Source organism: Bison bison, unplaced genomic scaffold (assembly GCF_000754665.1).
Source record: "Bison bison bison isolate TAMUID 2011002044 unplaced genomic scaffold, Bison_UMD1.0 scf7180017864261, whole genome shotgun sequence".
Lineage (NCBI taxonomy): Eukaryota > Metazoa > Chordata > Mammalia > Artiodactyla > Bovidae > Bison > Bison bison.
The window spans coordinates 1,273,669-1,296,456 of NW_011494833.1; the positions used below are offsets into that span (position 1 = coordinate 1,273,669).

At 39.4% G+C, this 22,788-nt stretch overlaps 1 protein-coding gene across 3 annotated transcripts in view; it reads left to right on the forward strand.

Moving 5' to 3' along the window:
• LOC104994589 (disintegrin and metalloproteinase domain-containing protein 28-like) overlaps window positions 1-22,788 on the forward strand; it is a 126,520-nt gene that overhangs the window by 255 nt on the left and 103,477 nt on the right. For all 3 annotated transcript variants that reach the window (XM_010848216.1, XM_010848217.1, XM_010848218.1), the window contains exons 2-7: window positions 1-14; window positions 8,893-8,996; window positions 14,616-14,692; window positions 16,159-16,237; window positions 17,762-17,838; window positions 19,562-19,751. In XM_010848216.1, coding sequence (XP_010846518.1) covers window positions 1-14; window positions 8,893-8,996; window positions 14,616-14,692; window positions 16,159-16,237; window positions 17,762-17,838; window positions 19,562-19,751 — 541 coding nt within the window. The remainder of the gene's footprint in view (window positions 15-8,892; window positions 8,997-14,615; window positions 14,693-16,158; window positions 16,238-17,761; window positions 17,839-19,561; window positions 19,752-22,788) is intronic.

Sequence of the window (22,788 nt, forward strand, 5' to 3'; positions counted from 1 at the left end):
TGCTCCATGTCCAGGTAGGCGTTTAACTCCTTTACAGATTCTGTTAAATACCTGCTTGCTTTTCATCTTCTCCCAACAGTTTTTTTTCACCAGCTTTACTAACCAGTTTGGCAGGCTTAATCTGTTGTTTTGGGGGGCTCTGACTGATATAAATAGTATAAAGGAGAAGCAAGGGGACTTTTTGATCACTATTTACACATCTAATCAGAGGGGAGATTTCATTCACCATCATTTAACCAATGAATATGATCTTTGAGTTAAAGAATGGAAGGCCTCAAAATCAACCTTGTCATTTTTAGAGTAGTTAAGATGAGACAGATTTGACTGGTTATTACAGTGCAGGAGGCTTCAGAAAGTATCCGTTATTATTGTTGGGGCCAGTTTGACTCTCTTCATTTCGATCACATTTTTGTATTTGTTGTTCAGTTGCTCAGTCATGTCCCCGACTCTTTGTGACCACATGGACTGCAGCAGGTCAGGCTTTCCTGTCCTTCGCCATCTCCCAGCATTTGCTCCAACTCATGTCCATTGAGTCAGTGATGGCATCCAATCATCTCATTCTCTGTCGCCCCTTCTCCTCTTGCCTTCTTACCCCTTTTTATATTTAGTCCTCTCATTATTGGTGATAATAAATACATTGAATTAGAAATAAATATGATGCATTAGAAATAAACATTTCATATTTATAAAGCACTGTGATATTACTTAATAAAACAATGCTGCCATTAAGCTTAAGTTGATCATTCACTTCCATTTTTCTGGTTAGATCAAACATTTGTTGATTGAAAAACAGGCACAAATAAAGCTTCATTCACAAATTTCATATTGTGCCTTTTTTTCAATCAACAATGATTTTAGTGCTTTTCTAGATATGGGAAAATGCAAGAAATTAGGCTTATAATATCTTCCCCTAAAAGTATCTAACTGTCTGAAGGTCGGTTCTGCTAGTTTCTCCCAGAGCCAAGTGTCTCATTTCTCATCTTTGCCCTGAACTCTTGTTTCAGGCTGTGTATTAAAGATCAGTTACTACAATGGCTAGTGACTTCATTCTTGTCGTGCTAGATGGCAAGCAACAATTTTTAGTTTAAGAATTAAAAAATAGGGACTTCACTGGCAGTGCAGTGGCTAAGACTCTGCACTCTCAATGCAGGGGACCCTGGTCAGGGAACTGGATCCCACATGCTAAAAGTAAGAATTGGGGATGCTGCAAATTCTGAGTGCTGCAAATAGGACCTAGCACAGCCAAATAAATATATTTATAAATATATGTGCGTGCGTGTTAAGTTGCTTCAGTCCATGAGATTCTCCAGGCAAAATAACTGGAATGAGTTGTCGTGCCCTCTTCCAGGGGGTCTTCCCGACCCAGGGGTCGAGCCCAAGTCTCTTACATATCTGGCATTGGCAGGCAGATTATTTACCACTAGAGCCACCTGGGATGCCCTTGTATGTTAGATCGGATAACATACTTACTTTGATTATTTCTAGCTCTAGAGCTTACTGAAGTCAGCACATTAGCTTCAGTGCCTGAGACTCCTTTCCTGAAAACGTTTTCTTGGGTTTTAGAATGTTTGTTGGGACCTAGAAATGAGACTAACTTATCAACAAGAAGGATGAAGTTAGGAAGGGAAAGGCTCTCCTACCCCTTGCACCCACTCAGTACTTGTTACTAAAAATTATTTTCCTTTTACCCTGGTTTCTGATTTCTTTTCTAGACCTGGGAAGGTTTTACATTATATCCTACAGTATAGAACAGTGCTAGGCAAGAAAAAAAAAAAAAGGAAAGAAATTTTAAAAAGAAGGCATGTATGTATACATATAGCTGATTCACCTTGCTGTGAAGCAGAAGCTAACACATTATAAAGTAACTATACTCCAATAAAAATTAATTTAAAAATTGTGCTAGATATTTAAATTATTGACTTAAAATTCCTATTTTTTAAAAATCAAACTTACTAGACACCTTCTTTTCCCACATTTTCTGAAAATACAATCACTAAAAACCCTCTGGGGCCCTTTGCTTGGTTGAAACATAAGAATTGTTTGTGTACTAGCCTTATCCAACAGCATAAAGATCAATCTGGATCCATGAACAGAATAGTTGACACTCGGTGCCACCCACATTATAGCCTTTTTGATGAAACTGGGCATCCCAACTGATTCTCTTCCCCTATCTTTGCATTCACAACAATTGCCCCAAGAGACATAATATTTTTAGAAGTTGTGTCTAAAAGTATGATATCTCTGAATGCTTGGTGGTGGGGGACCAAGGTTCTGAAGTGGCTTTTGTGAGGATGGGGAGGAGAGTCCTTACAGAAAGCTCCCCTGACCCCATCTTCCATCTGGGACAGAAAGCTCCCTCTCTTCTTACCTTCCAATGTGTATTTTCAAGAGTGTTTCTATGGTCACTGAAATATCCTGATATCATTCCCATATTAATTTCTTTTCCAGCCAAATGTAAGAAGTAAAACAATTTTCATTTTCCCATCTCCTTTTGCTTGTTTGTTCATTTGTTTGTTTCTCATCACCCAGAGAATAAACAAGAGCCACTCCCAGCATACTTTTGCCCAGTTCTTAAATATGTGAAGTTTAAAAAATGAAGTAAAATCAGGCCAACTGTTTGTATTGAGCTTTACAATCTCTCAAGAAAAATAACTTAAGAGATTTCCTTGTGGAAAGGGGGAAAAAATTTAAAGAATGTGGCAGGTGCTTGGGGGTGAAGAATTGAGACCAAGGAGAAAGGTCTTTATTTCAGGAGAAAACCCAGGGAATACAGTACCTTTTGAAATCATTTTACTTCACATTAGCAATTTCTTATTGCTTTCATCAGGTAACTAGAAGACTGAAAAGAATATCTGTAATTTAATCTTAATAACCAAAATTATAGACCTAATTAGGATGTGTTTTTTCCTTTAGTGTCTGTACATTTTTTATTACATAAAGTTTAAAATCATCAGATAGTTTGATGGGCTACAGAGAATTCCAGAACTTAAGTCAATGTCATTGCATAAACCCTAATTCAGGGCTTAACATCATGTGTTTAGTTTGGAAAGATACTTCTTTAAACAGTATCTTTGAAAAAAAAAAAGAAAATATCAGTATTACATACAAAAGGGCTAAACTCCAAAATGCCCCATGCATATTAAAAAATAAAGTAGACTTCCAGATTAATGTCTGTTTTATTAATCTTGTAAACAAGATTTAACTTTTCTATAGACAGAAAAGAAGTGCCAGTGGTAAAGAACCAACCTGCCAATGTAGGAGACAAGACAGGGCTTCGATCCCTGGGTTGGGAAGATCCCCTGGAGGAGGCTGTGGCAGTCCATTTCAATATTCTTGCTGGAGAATCCCATGGATAGAGGAGCCTGGCGGGCTACAGTCTATAGTGTGGAAAAGAGTCAGACATGACTGAAGTGACTTAGCACACACACAAGTAAAGACAGAGAGAGGGAGTGAAAGAGAGACAGAAACAGGAAGGAAGAAGGAAGGGAGGGAAAATTCTAGATTAAAAAAGGTAGAGAGATGTGAAAACTAAATAAGATACCTGATCCTAGACTGGACCCTGCAATGGAATGAATAAAATACCAAAAAGGATATTGCTGGGTCAATTGACAAAATTGAAATATAGATGATAAAGTGTTGGGTCAGTGTTAAGTTTTAAAAATTTGATTGTTTGGCTATGGTGGTATAAGAGAATATTCTTATACTTAGGAAATATTGAAGTTTGTAGGAATAAAGAATCATGGTGTATCTAATGTAACTGCTGCTGCTGCTGCTAAGTCGCTTAGCAGCTAAGTCGTGTCCGACTCTGTGCGACCCCATAGACGGCAGCCCACTAGGCTCCCCTGTCCCTGGGATTCTCCAGGCAAGAACACTGGAGTGGGTTGCCATTTCCTTCTCCAATGCAGGAAAGTGAAAAGTGAAAGTGAAGTCACTCAGTCGTGTCCGACTCTTAGCGACCCCAAGACTGCAGTGTACCAGGCTCCTCCGTCCATGGGATTTTCCAAGCAAGAGTACTGGAGTGGGGTGCCATCACCTTCTCCGAATGTTAACTACTCATCCTCAAATGGTTAGAAAAAATTGTATGTATATGTATATATACACACACATGTATATAACATATGTATATATGTGAGAGACTGAGAATATGCAAAATTTTTAGTAAGAACAGCCTCAAAATATTGGTGGCTTACAAGAATACTTTATTTCTCACTCATCAGCATGTTTTGAAAAGGGTGAATCTGTGAATCAGGTAAATCTGGGCAAAGGATGTTGTTTGAACTATTCCTATTCTTGCAAGTCTCATATACATTTGAATTTATTTCCAAATAAAAAGGGTTTAACAGTCCAAAAATAAAAGATTTAACTTTTCTAAAACTATTAAACAGTGTAAATAATGATCTAACCCAACCCCAAATAACAATTTTCTTTTTTGATCCAGTTCTGCTAGTTAGAACTAATCTAGTTTGTGAGTTCTGTGATAGAGAGAAAAGCAAGTGTTGAAATGAATTAATGGAAACATATTGTGTTTTGTCTCAGATTTGTGGAATTCCTGGATGGCAGTTAGTTGTGATCATTCCACAGGCTTCAGAGTAATTAGCCTGATGTTCTTCAGCTGGGAGGAGACTGCAGTATCTCCATCACACTTAAGGACGAATGAGCCAAATAACACCTGGGTCCATTGCCTCTTCTTTCCTGCTGCATAATTAGTTATATCTCAAGTCTCATTCTTTCAGGGGCCTTCTTGGTTTCAGAAAAAGAAGGACCATTAAGGGAAATTCTATCTGTTTTCCTTAGAGATGTCCAGTGTTGTAAGAGCATTAAGAACTAGAAATCTGTTCACTTCAAACTGAAAAAAATACAAGAGGTTGCTGGAAGCTTTTGAAAAACTCTGGTAGTTTAGTTTATTCATTGATTTAATTTGGTTGTCCATTGGAAGTGTTTGGCCATCAAACAAAGAGTTGGAAAGACATTTCTCCACAGATTTACACATTTAGACTTCACATTAAAGAGTCAGTTGATGATTTCTGATTTCATGAAATGTTAGAATTTGGATTACGAACTGGGTGCATGGAGATCAATGTGGACATCAGAGAAAACTTGTGCTGGGTGGATTTGCCTGTTTCCACTAACCACCTCTGGTGGGGAGCATGTGAGTGTTATCACCCTCTGCTTTTATAAAAAGAATTAGTTGAATAGTTATTTTTTTATGACCTGAGGGCAGCTTGGACTAATATTCCCCATCAGAATAATGTGTATTATGAATGAAAGCCATTTTTCATGCAGCATTTTTAGAAGAGTTACTCTGGTTGCAGCATTGGTGGAATATATGGCTTCATGAGCTCCACATTAATGGGACTAATTGTGTTGATTGGACACAATCACCAGACAGCACATGGGTGCCTTTGGTGTATTTATACACAGAGTAATGGGAAGCTGTAGGGAATTGTGTTGCTGCTGCTGCTAAGTCGCTTCAGTAGTGTCCGACTCTGTGTGACCCCATAGACGGCAGCCTACCAGGCTCCGCTGTCCCTGGGATTCTCCAGGCAAGAACACTGGAGTGGGTTGCCATTTCCTTCTCCAATGCAGGAAAGTGAAAAGTGAAAGTGAAGTCGCTCAGTCATGTCTGACTCTTAGTGACCCTATGGACTGCAGCCCACCAGGCTCCTCCATCCATGGGATTTTCCAGGCAAGAGTACTGGAGTGGGGTGCCATTGCCTTCTCCGAATTGTGTTGCTACCATCTGTTAATTTCTGGATAGAGTAATGTCTGTGATTTTTAATAAGCTGCCTAGATTTGTCATAGATTTTCTTCCAAGGAACAAACATATTAAAAAGCAGAGACATTACTTTGCTGACAAAGGTCCATATAGTAAAAGCTATGCTTTTTCCAGTAGTCATGTATGGATGTGAAAACTGGACCATAAAGAAGGACGAGTGCCAGAGAATTGATGCTTTTGAACTGTGGTGTTGGAGAAGACTCTCGAGAGTCCCTTGGACTGCAAGGAAATCAAACCTTCAAGGAGATCAATCCTAAAGGAAATAAGTCCTGAATATTCATTGGAAGGACTGATGCTGAAGTGGTCAGTACTTTGGCCACCTGATGTGAAGAGCCAACTCATTAGAAATGACCCTGATGCTGGGAAAGATTGAAGGCAGGAGGAGAAGGGGACAACAGAGGACAAGATGGTTGGATGGCATCACTGACTCAATGGATATGAACTTGAGCAAGCTCTGGGAGGTGACGAAGAGCAAGGAAGCCTGGTGTTATGCAGTCCATGGGGTCACAAAAAGTTGGATACAGCTTAGCGACTGAGGGATCGCACAACAGCAACAATGACAATTTTCACTAGATGGAAAGAAAATGACTGATTTAATATTCCTCTAAGATTTTGAACTTCAGTCATGAACTTTTAAAACTAATGCTATTATTTTCCTTTACCAAAAATTAACTAAATAAAAATAAAAGATGCCCAGACTGCTTGAACTGTCCTTAGAGATCATTTAATTTGACCACTTTTTCTGAACAATTAAAAAACCCAAACTAAATCCAAAGTTAAGGTAAGTGTTGATGTCATGGCTTTAAGTGTTTTGGGAATGTTTTTAAGGGTAAATCTTGAGTTGGTGAAAGAAAAGCCATTTCATTACTTAAGCACTCCATTTTGAACCCAATGAGCTCTTTGCCAATTTAATCATTTTTCCTATCCTTCAGAGTTAAATGCAAATGGCTCTAAGAATGGTCAGATGAATGAAAAACACCCTAAAATGATAAAACAAAATCAACATCACTAGGCAATTTTGGAAAGTTTCTACTTTAGTTTCTGAAGAAACTTTGAAAAAATAAACACTTTTCTTCTCTGGAGCACCATTGGGATAGGTGTATACTCATGCAAGTTGATTAATGAAAAACACTGTTTTCTTTGCTATAAGATCAGCCACAGTCACATAAATTTGTATTATCATAGCATTTAGGTTTGCCTATTTTTATTTATTTATTTATTTTTATTATTATAATTTTTAAATTTCTGGCTGCCTTGGGTTTTTTTCCCAACACGTGTGGTCTTAGTTCCCTTGTCTCCTGCATTGGCAGGCTGATTCTTAACCACTGGATCACCAGGGAAGGCCCTAGGTTTACCTATTTTAATAAGCTAAGAATACCCTCTAGTCATTTAAAGCCTTCGAAGTCACAGTTAGGACCTAACTTCTGGGTTGGCCAGAAGTTTCAAACCAAGTTGTATACCTTGATTTCCCTGTACCTACATTCTGTTCTGAACCATGTGGGCAAATAAAAAAGAAAATAGAAAATTTTGTGTTAGCTTTGGGAAATCTGAATTTCTCTAAAAAAAAAAAAAAAAGAAAGAAAGAAAACTTCTAGAAGCAACATTGATATGAGATCTCAAGATGCAGATAGAAAATTGAAGCTTTCCAATTCTCTTTCAACATAACTGCAGGCTCAAAAATTTTCCTTCCTGACCAGTGCTAGTGTTCTAATTGTCTGCTTCTCCAATTTCCTTTTTTTTTTTTTTTTGTTTAAACAAAAGAAGTTTATTTTCTCACAGTCTGGAGGCTGAAAGTCCAGGATCAGTTTCTACAGGTTCGGCATCTCCGGAGGTCTCTCCCCTTAACTTCCAGATGGCTGCCTTCCAACTGTGTCCTCATGGGCTCTCCTCCGTGTATCCACATGTGTGTGTCCTACTTCCTCTTCTTTCAAGGACACCACTCGGGTTAGATTTGGATGCACTCTAATGGCCACACGTTAGCTTAATTGCCCATTTAAAGGTTCTATTTCTGAAACAGTAAGTTCTGCGGTACTGGAGACTAGGGCTTCAACATATGAATTCTGAGAGGATGCAACTCAAGCTGTAACAGCACCAAATTGTACTCCGTGAGGTCGTGACGTAGTATCCCCGCCAGCAATGCCTGGAGAACACCTTTCTTCACAGCCTCAGCAACCGAGTACATTGCCCAACGTTGGAATTGCTGACAAACACCGAGATATGCCCATCTCAGTGTAGCTGTCTCTGTAAATTTTTTGCTGAAGTATGACATGTATGAAGTAAACTACACAAATCTAAAGGCCCCATTAATTTCTCCAAAGTGAACATGCATGTATATTCCCTGCCCAAACCAAGATGGGAGATTGACCTTGTCCTGGAAGCCTGCCTCAAGCCCCCCTCAGTCACTTATTCCCTCCCAAGGTGACACTCATCTGACTTCTATCACCCCATTCTGTGAACCTCTTTTTTGAATGTGATATAAATAATATATTACTCTGCCTTTTTGGTATTTATATGCAAAAACATGAAGGTTTGTCTGTACTGCAAAAGTGAGCCCAATCTATGGAGCTGGTACTGGAGACTTTTCCTACTGATTCAGTTTCTTTCCCTAGTGAAAAATATTGCTGTTGAAAAACCCAACAGAAATATACTTGAATCTGAAGTGGCATCCATTCATTATTTAATTTTTATAACACTGTAGTTTCAGAGTGCTTCAATTTGATCATTCTGACACTGATTAGCTTTCTGGAGGATTAGTTTGATTCATTCTCTCCTGTCCTGGTTTTGTCTGTACTGTTGGCTTCATTCCTCTAGGGGATCCTAGAGGCAAAGAGAAGTGGGGACATTCCAAAGAAATATGTTCACCAAGCTGAGAAGCTCTGGTAAACTTTCAGTGGAAAAAATTTCTGAAGATATAGGTTAAAGATATGAGAGAAAGAGCGGGTTTCTGCTTTTGTTGGTTGTTTCTGAGGTTGGCACCTGTATAACTCTCTCATATAACTCAGTTAAAGCCCCTGCCTGTGGCATCATTCATTAGCAATGCCATCAGGAAGGCCATTACCTAGTAGCCTATGTTGGTTCTACTTAGCTGATTCTTCTCCAACTCTTTTTTTTCTCAGTAAATTCTATAAAAGAGCTTCCAGGAGTACAAAACTATGAAGTGGTTTATCCCAAAAGACTTCCTCCACGACATAAAAGAGAGGTCAAGGATCCAGGTCAACAGGTACAACTTTTTATTTAATAAAGAATTTTGAATATATATGCGCACACACATATATGGGCTTCCCTGGTGTTTCAGAGGTAAAGAATCCACCTGCCAATGCAGGAGACTCTGGTTCTAGCCCTGGGTTGGGAAGATCCCTGGAGGAGGAAATGGCACCCCACTCTAGTATTTTTGCCTGGGAAATTCCATGGACAGAAGAGCTTGGTGGGCTTTAGTCCATGGGGTTGCAAACAGTCAGATATGGATATACACACTTCCCTGGTTGCTCAGAGGGTAAAGCATCTACTTGCAATGCGGGATACCCGGGTTCAATCTCTGGGTCAGGAAGACCCCCTTTAGAAGGAAATGGCAACCCACTCCAGTTCTCTTGCCTGGAAAATCCCATGGACGCAGAAACCTGGTAGACTACAGTCCATGGGGTCACAAAGAGTCGGACATGACTGAATGACTTCACTTTCACGTTCATATATACATATAAATATATTTCATATATAAGTATATACATTTTTTGTAGATAGACATATACACATTTGTGTATGTTTTTGACCAATATTATTTTTTTTAATCTTCATGATAACCCAACATCCTATTATTAGCTTTATTTTGATGCTAAAATTCTGACAGTTGAAACAAACTATCCAAGGTCACATAGAGAGCAAACTTTAATTACTTATGGCAATTAATAATTCATTCTGTTACTTTTAAAGAATTTTATACAGTATTTTTTATCTCCATCTATCATCATCTTTAGATATATGGTGATGGTGGTTTAGTCAGTAAGTCGTGTCCAACTCTTGCGACCCCATGGATCCCTGCCAGGCTCCACATACAAACAAAACTGTGAACACTAAAATTGAAGTAAAAAAATAAAATATTGTGGGTGAATGCATGCATAGATGTGTAGCAAATTAGGATTAATTACTGTAATTAAACACAAAATTTACCCTGCTTTTTTCAAAAGAAGTGGTTATTAAAGTTCGTAGAATTCTTACCACTTGACAAAACACACATTCTCAGTCGAAAGACGGAAGCTGAAACATGATGATTCACTCCACAGCAACTTTCTAATTACCTACACCTGCAATTCTTTTGCTGAGAGCCAGGAAAATACAAATATATGAGATGGAAATAACTTTTACATCTACCTACTGTAAGATGAAACTCACTGGAAGACTTCCTTCGTGGCTCAGACGGTAAAGCGTCTGTCTACAATGCGGGAGAGCCAGGTTCGATCCCTGGGTCGGGAAGATCCCCTGGAGAAGGAAATGGCAATCCACTCCAGTACTATTGCCTGGAAAATCCCATGGACAGAGGAGCCTAGTAGGCTACAGTCCATGGGATCGCAAAGAGTCGGACACGACTGAGCAACTTCACTCACTCACTCACTCACTCTCTGTAAGATGAAACTCACTGGAAGTTCATATTCCCCAACTGGACAAAGTTCCTCACAGGTTATTCTTTCTGACACAAACACATGTATAACAACTAAAGTCAGAGAAGACTCTCTTTCCCAAAATAATAGTCTCTCAACAAAATGTTTCTGCTAAATTTATATAGGACCCATATGTATTGGCTTCTGTGTCAATATTACTTTCTTCAAAAGCTCTCTGGCAGTATCTTAAAAATGCCAGCTACCTTTCTTACTGAGTATTTTGAGGTGGAAACCAAGTTCTTGGAAATGATCTTGGTGATTTCTGTATTGAAACTTTTGGTCTTCCTTGTGCAAATAATTAATTAGCAATTACTTGAAACTTTGAGAATTTCTAATGCCTGACCTAGGGGACCTACATAGATCTCAATCTGAATTGATCATTTCTCAAGGCAATCTGCCTGCAGTGCAGGAGACACAGGAGATGTGGGCTTAATCCCCGTGTCAAAAAAATCCCCTGGAGGAGGAGATGGCAACCCAATTACAGTATTCTTGCCAGGAAAGTATCACAGACAGAGGGGCCTCATGGGCTACGGTCTGTGGCTTTGCAAAGAGTTAGATCAACTGAGCTCACTTAAGGCAAGATAGAGGACTCTTGTACTTATACAACTGTGCCCCCTGCTGGACCAGAGCAGTAAGAAACAAGCATTACCTGTCAGGTGTGCCAAGAACATGGCCCCATCTCTCTGACTTCATCACACTTGTCCAAGTCACTTAAGATTTGAGCTGGAATGAAGTAATCCTTTGAAAACTTTTCTGGAGGAGGCACTAATAGCCAAGGTAGAATTTGAAAGATTTTATTCATGATTGTATTCTTGATTGTATGTTACATACATGGCATAAAGAGGCGTGAATAAGCTTTTGTGGGATAAGTGAGCAAATAAAAAAGTAAACAAATAGATGAATGAATGAGTATAAGTGGAATACATTTCCTATATGCCTGCATAGATGCATATTCAGCAAATACTTAGTCAAGGTCCCTGATGTTGAAACTTACATTCTAAAGTTGATCACTATTCTTCCTAGAATTCTGCCTTCAGATCACACACTTCCTTAGAGGCCAAAACCATCTTGCTGTCAGCCTATGACACAAAGTAGAATATCTGGCACCACAATGTGTGCCGTGCTTAGTCACTCAGTCGTGTCTGACTCTTTGTGACCCCATGGCCTTTAGCCTGCCAGGCTCTTCTGTCCATGGGGATTCTTCGGGCAAGGGTACTGGAGTGGGTTGCCATGCCCTCCCCCAGGGGATCTTCCCTACTGGGATTGAACTCAGGTCTCCCGTATTGCAGGTGGATTCTTTACAAACTGAGCCACACGGGGAAGCCCAGCACCACAGTGCCTCCCTATAGTGCAAACAATTTCAGACCTTACCTTGGTCCAACAGGGTTTCTAGAGCTTAGATTACCATATGTTATGATCACAGTTGTGCCATTAGAATTAAGAAACTCCCTGGACTTCTGCGGTTTCCTTGGTGTGATCGCTTGCCATTATCTGGTTCTGCTTCCATCCCAGAAGCATCCAGAACTATGACCTTCCCAATCCACCCAGTAGTCCTTACCCATGGTGTTTCCTAGAGGGAAATTTTATTTATATATCCCTGTGCCCAGCTAATCTTACTCAGTGGGCTCCAAGTCATTTCTTTCTAGTAGAATCTCTCCAAATCAAGGTGCCAATTTCCTCCCCCAACCCCTAATTCAAAGCCTAGATAGACGAGAAATAAGACACACTTCTTACTAGCAGGCATTGTCCTTCACCATGAACTTCTACTTGAGAAATGCAGTTGTAACGTTACCCAGTCCTCACTCTCTAGTGCTCAGTCACTCAGTCATGTCTGACTCTTTGCGACCCTGTGGTTGGTAGCCCATCAGGCTCCTCTGTCTGTGGGATTTTCCAGGCAGGAAAATGGAGTGGCTGCCATATCCTTCTCTAGGGGATCTTCCTCACCCAGGGATCAAACCCTTGTCTACTGTGTCTTCTGCACTGGCAGGTGATTCTTTACCACTGAACCACCAGGGAAGCCCTCTTTCACATAGTCTCTGGTTTTCTTCTTTGCTGTTTCCTTTCATCCATACCCTTTATGCTAATATCAGCTAAAACTTCCATTCCACAATTATCTTTTCTGAAATAACCTCCAACTAATATTGGGTTAGCCAAAAAGTTCTTTTGGGTTTATATCAGAAAAACCCAAACAAACATTTTGGTCAACCCAATATTTTAGCTCACTATCCACCACAAACCTTCATGACAGAAAATAGATATTGGGAAGGCTCTTCTGTATGGAAGGTCAAATCTAGTATTCTCCTGATATTTTCATTCTATCTGGCCTTTCTTAAACCTGAACAAAAAGTTGTGACAATAATTCCCCATGACATTTGTTTTCAACCTTCAGGCTTTTTGCAGCTCCTGTTATTCATGAAAATGAACTCAATTACAACATCTTCCCCGCATTTAGACCCACAGTGTAGGATATTTATAGTCCTGGATTTTTAACACCAGATGAGCCTTCAAAAGCTAATCACTTAAAGGAAATTTGGGCTGAAATAACTGATCTTGGAGATGGCAAATCCCTGTACAATATTTTGAATGGATGGCTCTTTCTTTTTGTAAAAAAACTTTTATTTTATTTATTATTATTATTTTGGCTGTGCATGGTCTTTGTTGCAGTGCACAGGCTTCTCATTGCAGTAGCTTCTCTTGTTGTAGAGCGTGGGCTATAAGGCTTGTGAGCTTCAGTAGTTGTGACATCATGGGCTCAGTAGCTGTGACTCACAGGCATAGTTGCAGCTGCGGCATATGGAATCTTCTCAGGGCAGGGATCGAACCCGCGTCCCCTGCATTGGCAGGTGGATTCTTATCCACTTCACCACCAGGGAGGTCTAGATGGCTCTAACTTTCTGTTGGCCTTCGATGAGCTCAGGTCCTATTCCCTTTCTCAGGACAGGGAGGAGACAGGAAAGCTTGACCTTAAATGCAACACAGCAGTGGAAACAGCACTCAGCTCATAAGTGGTGCTCCATTGCATTTGGTCTGCCATATTGGATCTCTTTAATAATAACAATGTCCTGGCACTTCCCAGAGAATTGGTAGATATTATGTGCCACCATGGCTTATAATCCTGCTTTAAATCCTTTGATAGAGACCTGTCTCCTCCTGTATATATAAATCTAAACTTAAAATAGTTCTTTTCTACACAGTGTACTAGAAGTGACATTGTCTTCTCTTTCTGAACACCTGAGACTGTATTTTCTTTCCAATGACCTCTTCCTGCCTTCAGGTACAAATTCGTGTTATTTTCCCCATATTCTGCCCTTCACTTAGCCTTGAGAAGACCTAGAGACCACATTAGTGAGGACTTTCTTGGTGGTACAGTAATAAGAATCTGCCTACCAATGCAGGAGATAGGGGTTCTATCCCTGGTTGGGATGGTTCCACATGCCACGTGCACCACCACTACTGATCCCATTCTCCAGAGCCCTTGGGCTGCAACTACTGAAGCCTGGGTGCCACGGAGCCCATGCTCCTCAACAAGAGAAATCACCCCGATGAGAATCTTGTGCACAGCAATGAAGAGTAGCCCCCACTAACCACAACTAGAGAAAGTGTGCTCAGCAACAAAGACACAGCACTATCAAAAAAAGATGTTAGTGAGAGGCTTGCAGGTCTTTGGGTCTGTGTGCATACTAGTTTTTCTTCTCAAACCACTTCCCCATGCTGCATCACCTGTTCAATTCATATCTTAGCTTTCCTTATTTCCTCAGGAAAGCCTTTCCTGCCCTTAAGATATCAGACATCCTACCCTGCTTCCATATTTATGCCTCTTATCACAGGCAACTCACTTTTATTGTGTCTTTTTCACAAGGCTATAGGTTTTCTGATAGTAGGTACCGTTTTTCCCTGCTTTGAAGCCCATTTCCAGAATTAAAGGGTGTCTGGCATGTAACCGGCACTCAGTCTTTGTAGAATGAGCAACTGGATGGATGGATAGATGGCTTGGCATAAAGATCTCAGATAATTTGTCTATTCAGTTGGCAGTCGTTTGATTTGTTAAAAATGACAGAAGTAGACATTTGGGATTACAGCAATTACTGGAGAAAGAAAGCAGGCATTGTTTCCAGTGATGAACATAGCCAAATGAATATGTGTATGTATGTTTTTAATTACCAATAAATGTTTGTGTATTTTTGCAGGAAAATTTTGAAACTGAATTGAAGTATGAAATGACGGTTAATGGAAAAATCGCAGTGCTTTACTTGAAAAAAAACAAGTAAGTGCCTTTACTTCTAATGTTATCCTCACCAACAACCAGTTAACATATCGAAAGTGTGCTAATTGAGTCTGTTACTACTTAGGGGCTCTTGGAAATCTTGGATATTCAGCTTTTACTCTCAATTGACCCAATGGGTTCCTTGAATATTTGTTCCTACTGAAGTAGTAGAGACACATTGAGTAAAACCACAGTTGACTAGTGTTCTGATAGTTGGAGTCATAAAACACAATGCAAGCAGACATATATTTTAGTAATTTCTATGAAATAGCATAGAGTTTTAAATCTTCCCATGCATTATTGCATTTTATTATTTTAACACTGAAAGATTAGCTATCAAAACATTTCACAACTATTTTTATTAGAAAAAAGACATATATGTGTTAAATTCTAGAGCCAAAATTCAAGTCAGTGGTAAAATCAAAATTGGGGTCCCCTAATTGCAACACCAATTTGCTTTCTACCCACATCCACCAACCTTCCATGTTCTCAAACACTCCATTGTCTCTGATTCCTTCAGTCAGTTCATCTAAATTCAACATTGCTTTTCAAACTTCACTGCCTCAGCTCCCATTCATATCTTGATCATCCTATGTCTATACTATTTCCAAAGTAGTTTTCCCTCGTTCTACTCCTTCAAGGTTTTTTAATCCCTAAACTGTTCAATATAGGAACAACAAGATGCTTTCCCCACCTCAAATAGACTATTACCTTTTACAAAAAGTCACAACTGACTAGAGTATGAAAATAGTTTGAAGCAAAGGAAATTGTACAGGCTTTGAATTCAAGCAGACCTGGATACATTCTTTGTCACTATTTAATCTCATCTGAAATATAAGGAAGATAATATTTATCTTGTTCGACTGTTGAAATGATTAAATGTTACACATAATATATCTATTCCAGTGGCCAGGATAGAGACAGCATCTAATACATATTAGTTACTCCCTTTTCTCCTTGCCCTGCCTCTTTAAAAAAAATATTCAGACTCCTATTTGCTGGTGAGTCATTGAAAGAATTTTAAGAAGCTCAGTGAAAATGCTGAAAGGTCCCTAACTGCCAAGTGCAAGTCAATTTTCAATACACTTTCCACTGCTGCAATTGTTAACTGTTACTGGTAACTGACAAGGACTGGGTGCAAAAGGCAGTCATCTGAAGCTGGGCGGGGGGGGGCATGCCTTGCTCTTTTCAGTCATTTTTATCAACCTTGCCCATTTCAGTTCTATTTCTTCCTCTAATCGCTCCTCTGACAAGCATGCAAAGTTTGATGAGGAAACAGACATTGTTGCACACTACTCAGGAATTTCCCTGCCTTTCTCACTCCCTCCAGTTTAAGCACCTCTTCCATGTTGGGTTCGTTTTGGGAGACTAGGAGGAAAAGCTCACCACATCCAGGAAAATCTCTGTTGAATCACTAGACTTCGCAGTTAGCATGAGTAAACATGACATTTCTTTTTCTCCCCCAGGAATCTCCTTGCTCCAGGCTACACAGAAACATATTATAATTCCAGTGGAAAGGCAGTCACCACGAGCCCACAGATCATGGTAAAACAGAGTATCCTAGGTTCACTGTTAATTGGGGGTGTGACCCACATACCCAGAGGCAGTGTCTTTGCCAATTAGTGAAAGTGAAATGGTGTTATAGCAATGTTGTTTTTTTCAGCTGTAATAATTCATTATTTTTTAATTTTTTTTATTGGAGTGGAGTTGATTTAGAACATTGTAAAGTTGTACAGCAACTTTCAGGTGTATAACAGAAGTGATTCAGTCGTACATATACATGTATCTGTTGTTTTCCAGAGTCTTTTCAAATATAGATGGTTACAGATTATTAAGTAGAGTTCCCTGTGCTATAGTTGATTATTATTATATATATAGTAGTATGTATAAGATGTGTTACATATATATAATGGAATATTACTCAACCATTAAAAGAATGAAATTATGTTAATGCAGGATATGGATGGACCTAGAGATTATCATACAAAGTGAAGTAAGGCAGACAAAGATACATATCATATGATAGCACTTTGTGAAATCTAAATAACAATGATTCAAATGAACTTACAAAACAGAAGCAGTAGTAATTCTTAACAGATCCTCCAACATTTTTACAGTTTGACAAGAACATACCCATTCCTTGACCACCTTGGTAACCCTTTCCGGCTTTCATGCACTCCTTATAGGAGAGTAGGCAGAAGGAGCTTCTTGTTTTCATTAGAAATATACAGAATTACGTGCATCTGGTGTTTTCACTTAGCGCCAATCGCCTCTCAGTGTCATGTAGTCTCTCAAACTCAACCCTATATCCTCAACATTAGAATTGTAGAATTCTCGAATTCCCTAAATAATTTCCACTTTGGACTCTTATTCGGAGAAGACAGGATGAAGAGGTACGAGGGGTGTTTTATCTTTGCCATCTTTTCTGAGAAAGGTCTTCAAGAATTCTCTTCCATAGCAATGCAGAGGTTTACGTTGGCCAACACGCTGCCTGTCCCAAAGTAGAAAAGTGAGTTTGACTGAAGGACATCCACGTGAAAAAGCATTAAGGTCGAGCATTTTGCTTCGAGTGGAGACAGAGTTGTTATATTAATATTAATCCAGTTAGCTTGGTGGCACTCTTTGGATAAATCAAGAAATAACAACATGATCTGAATAATCCATTCATTGGAAAGAGCTTGTTGGTATTAGGAAAATTTAATGAACAATTATCTAGGGAAAGAATGACTGTCTGGTATTTCAGGGACTCAGGTTTTAAACTTACATCTATGAGTTGGTCTTTTCCCAGACTCTATTCATCCCTGGCATTCTTCTCCTGCAACAATAAAATTTACAACAAGGTATAGTTAATGCCCCCTAGGCATTTGGGATCATCAACTAAATGATGAAAATTTTATCCACAGAAGGCTGGTTTAAAATTTTTTTTTTTATAGCTCTAATTGCTGTTTAGCATAAAATGGTTTGAAAACATTTTTGATCCCATTTCAAGATTTCAAACTCAAATTTAGTTGCTGGTCTAAAATACATTCACACTTGTCCTTGGTCAACCCCCTTTTCCCTTTTTCCTAGGATAACTGTTACTATCAAGGACACATCGTTAATGAAAAAGTTTCTGATGCTAGCATCAGCACATGTAGAGGTCTAAGGTAAGGAAGCCTTCACGATGGTTTGTATATTCCTGTGATGATGATGATGATGATATGTGTGAATAATCTAAAGAATCTCAAATATAATTAATTGTACTATAGTTGAGTTTGAATTCTAAAGGCTCAAAATTTTTGAAATTTGCAGGAAACATGGCTTTTCTTGATAGTAGTTTATAAATTACATCCCTAAATTGCTTGCAGAGTTGTTTTTGTTTGTCTGCTTGTTTTCAAAATATAGGTTATCAAGTCCTAGTTTTAGAGTCAGAACCTTTAGGGAATGAAACCTTCTCTCTTCACTCTAAACTCTTTCTAGTGTGTCCTATCCATTCCTATGACATCCATTTCCTTCTGGATGTTTATGACTTGCCATGTATCTGTCTACAATAAGATATCTCTTCTGATGCCCAGACTTGATTATCTCATTTCCTTTTCCATAACTCTCTATCTCTCCACATCTGGAGATTTCAAGGAAATATACAACAAATGATTTTCTCCCTAATGTGGTATTTTTCCAGTGATTTCCGTCTCAGTGAATGTTATAGTCAACCAACCACTTGCTTAATCCGGAAACCTAGGTTCTTTGATGACTTCTTGCCTTTCAAATACACATTTTCAATTCATTTAATGAACCCTGTTGATTATATGTTCTAAATATTCCCTAATATTATTCACTACTGTCTCTCTCTGCTGCCACATCCTAGTCCAAACTGCCATGAACCTTTATGCAGACCACTGCAATAAATCACCTATGTGGAACTTCCCCGGTGGCCCAGTGGCTCAGATCCCTGTTCCTAATGCAGGGCACCCAGGTTTGATCCTTGGTCAGTAAACTAGATCCCACATGCCACAACTAAGACCTGGCACAGTCAAATCAACAAAATAAATAAAATTGAAATCATCTAACTTATCTCTCTATATCCACTCTTCTAATTGCGTGTACACTCAGTCCAGTCTCCCTTCTACTGTATGTTCTTGGGCTTTTCCTTCCTAGCAATTATCTGCTGTAATTGTATATATTACATATACATCATATAATTATGTGTATTTGTAGATCCAATGTGATCATTTGATTCACTTCCATCTTCCTCATTTTAATATAAGCTCCATGAAATGAGACAGCGTGACTTTTCCTTTTTACCTTTTGCCCTTGCTCCAATGTCTAGAGAATAATGGGTGCTCCCTAGATAATGGTTAAGTGAATCCTACTCAGGATTTCAGCAGATAGAAGTGAGAAGAAAATGATAATATTCATTGATTGTGTGCTTTGCATCTTATCTCCTTCAGCCTTTGCAACTATACTGTTCAGTAAATATTATTATTGCCATTTTGTAGATGGAGAAACTGAAGTTATGTGACTTTAAGTCATAGACCCAGAATTTTAACCCTTGCTATAAGACTCCAAAGTCCCTTTCATTGTCAATGTACCTCTAGAGCAGACAATGCATGGGAATTGGAAGGCCACTGGACTGAGGGTCACAAAATTTCCCTATAGCACCAGCATAGCAGTCTGACTGCAGTAGTCACTTCTCCCCAACAGGTCTGGTTTCCTCATAGAGAAAACAAGTTTAGGTGATTCTAAGGGTATCTTCAGCTGTAATGTTATACTATATTCTACTGCCCTGAGTTTGGAATCCTTTGGTGGTAGTCACTTTTTAGAGTCTACAAGTCTTTAACACTCAAAACTGGAATATTTTTAAGAAGCTTAGACTCTTCTGTTTTTCAGGGGTTACTTCAGTCAGGGAGATCGAAAGTACTTCATTGAACCGTTAAGCCTCACAAACCAGGATGAACAAGAACATGCACTCTTCAAGCACGATCCTGAAGAACAGAAGACTAAGAGCTCCTGTGGGATGAATGACACAATATGGGCACCTGGAATTCATCTGAAGGCACTCTCATCTACCAGTCTGGCTGTATGCCTACTTTTATTTTTTATTTTCAGTGTTCTTATATATCTCATCCTGGTTGCTCTGGGTTCCAGTCCTATTAAATCCAATTGACTGAAACTTTACAATCATTGTTGAAACTAGTAGGTTACAGAGACATTAAAACCTCATTGTACATTGATGATTTATTTAATAAGTACATATGGATCTGGAGAAGGAAATGGCAACCCACTCCAGTATTGTTGCCTGGGAAATCCCGTGGACAGAAGAGCCTGTGGGCTACAGTTCATAGGGTTGCAAAGAGCTGGACATGACTTAGTAAATAAACCACAACAACAATGACTATTATTAACAATATGTTGTGTTCAAGGGTTAAAAAGATGCATAGATATAATACTGGTCTCCTAGAAGCAGACAACTTTCACAATGCTACATCATACAACAAGGGGATAAAGTATTATTATTGTTTTGAGATAAAATATCTTGTTGTCTCCATAAATGAATTTATTCAACAAATCTTTATTAAACTACTGCTGTAAGTCTTGGGGATATGGCAGTGAGCAAAATAAATATGGGATCTGCAACTTAGAATATTCTGTTATACCTGGAATTCAGCTTCTGGTCACACAAGAAAATGAACGTGGTTTGTGTTGGAAGTGTTAGTGTTAGTCGCTCAGTTATGTCCAACTCTATTTGACCTTATGTACTGTTGCCTGCCATGCTCTTCTGTCCATGGAATTCTCCAGGTGAAAATACTGGAGTGGGTAGTCAGTACCAGAGGATGAGTCCAACCCAGGGAATGAACCTGGGTTGGAAGGTAATTCTTTACCTTCTGAGTCACCATGAAGCCAGCATGGAAACTATAAAATAGATACACAAAAACTTTGTCATCCTTACCTTCATTTTCTTCAGGATGCATGTCACATCCAATCATCTCTTATACATGTTCTCAGAATCCATAATACCTGGACAGAAGAGGTCTGAATAAAACAGAATCTCTGTTGGATTCAATTTTCTGTGGATTTAAATTCTACCAGGCTTACCAGGTGGTTCAGCAGTAAAGAATCCACCTGCCATTGCAAGAGACATGAGTTTGATCCCTGGGTTGGGAAGATCCCCTGGAGAAGAAAATGGCAACCCACTGCAGTATTCTTGCTTGAAAAACCCCATCAACAGAAGAGCCTGTCGTGCTGCAGTCCATGAGGTCACAAAAAGGACACTTCTGAGAGACTGGGTACTGAGCAATAAGTTCTACCAGTGCTATGATATCTAAGAGCCCAGAAGAATCACTCTGAGCCATAAACTTCCATGAATGTTGATCTCCTGGTTAAGCTTGATACAGGTCCCTAGTCTTTCTGCCTCAATTCCTTGGTAATCATGTGCAAATATCCTCACTCTCATTACATCTTACTGTTTCATTTTGGTACTCCTCCTCAGGTCCTCTCACTATTAGCCCACCTCTGCTGGACCACTAAATATTTGAGGCCTCATGTAGCTCAGGAGAAGGCAATGGCACCCCACTCCAGTACTCTTGCCTGGAAAAGCCTATGGACGGAGGAGCCTGGTAGGCTGCAGTCCATGGGGTTGCCAGGAGTCGGATACGACTGAGCGACTTCACTTTCACTTTTCACTTTCATGCATTGGAGAAGGAAATGGCAACCCACTCCAGTGTTCTTGCCTGGAGAATCCCAGGGACGGGGGAGCCTGGTGGGCTGCCGTCTATGGGGTTGTGCAGAGTCGGACACGACTGAAGTGACTTAGCAGCAGCAGCAGCATGTAGCTCAATCCTGCATCACATTCTTTGCTTTATCTACATATCCTTCCTGGATAATCTCATCCAGTGCTATGTCTTATTTAAATAGGAACTTTGCACTAATTACCATCAAATGCATATCTCCAGCTTTGGCCTTAAGAGGCAAGACTGTGACAACTTACTGCCTACTTCATGCATCTAACTCTTGTCTGAATTTTTCACCTAGCTTCTTATCAATTACTACTGATTAAAGAGTTCAAGGATTTCCCTGGTGGTCAGTGGTTAAGACTCCTTGCTCCCAAGACATGGGTTCATCCCCTGGTCAGAGAATTAAGATACTGCATACTGCATACCACACACACACACACACACACAGTTCAAGAACTTGGGTCAGTAACAAATCTACTGTGAAACATGGTTTTTGCTTTGTTTTGTGGAGAGAAAGAAACTGAAATGAGGGAAGCCTGGAATGTGCAAAGGAGATGCAGCTTTGTTTGAGAAGCAAAGGACAGACTAGGTGCTATGGTGACTCTTGGCTTTGTACTACTCCTTAGTAGAGGAGGGGCTACTTATTGGGATAGGAATACAAGGAAACCAAAAAAAAAAAAAGAACAGACCCTAAGAGAATGCTGAAGTTAACGTGTCTATTTCATGGTAGACTAGTGGAGAAACTCCACTGTTCAAAAAATCTGAAGACTTTGGTTTTATTTTTAGCATTCCTATTAATTAGTTGTGTGTGTGTATATAAATGATAAGTGAAAAATCGCTCAGTTGTGTCTGACTTTTTGTGACCCCATGGACTATAGAGTCCATGGAATATTCCAGGTCAAAATACTGGACTGGGTAGCCTTTCCTTTTTCTGGGGGATCTTCCTAACCCAGGGATGAACCCCCTACTGCTTTGCAGGTGGATTCTTTACCAGATAAGCCAAAAGGGAAGCCTGGTTTTAGAAAAGGCAGAGGAACAAGAACATTTCATGCAAAGATGGGCACAATAAAGGACAGAAATGGTATGGACCTAACAGAAGCAGAAGATATTAAGAAGAGATGGCAAAAAACAAACAAACAAACAAACAGAAGAACTATACAAAAAAGATCTTCATGACTCAGATAATCAAGATAGTGTGATCACCAACCAGAGCCAGACATTCTGGAATGGGAAGTCAAGTGGGCCTTAGGAAGCATCACTATGAACAAAGCTAGTGGAGATGATGGAATTCCAGTTGAGCTATTTCAAATCCTGAAAGATGATGCTGTGAAAGTGCTGCACTCAATATGCCAGAAAATTTGAAAAACTCAGCAGTGGCCACAG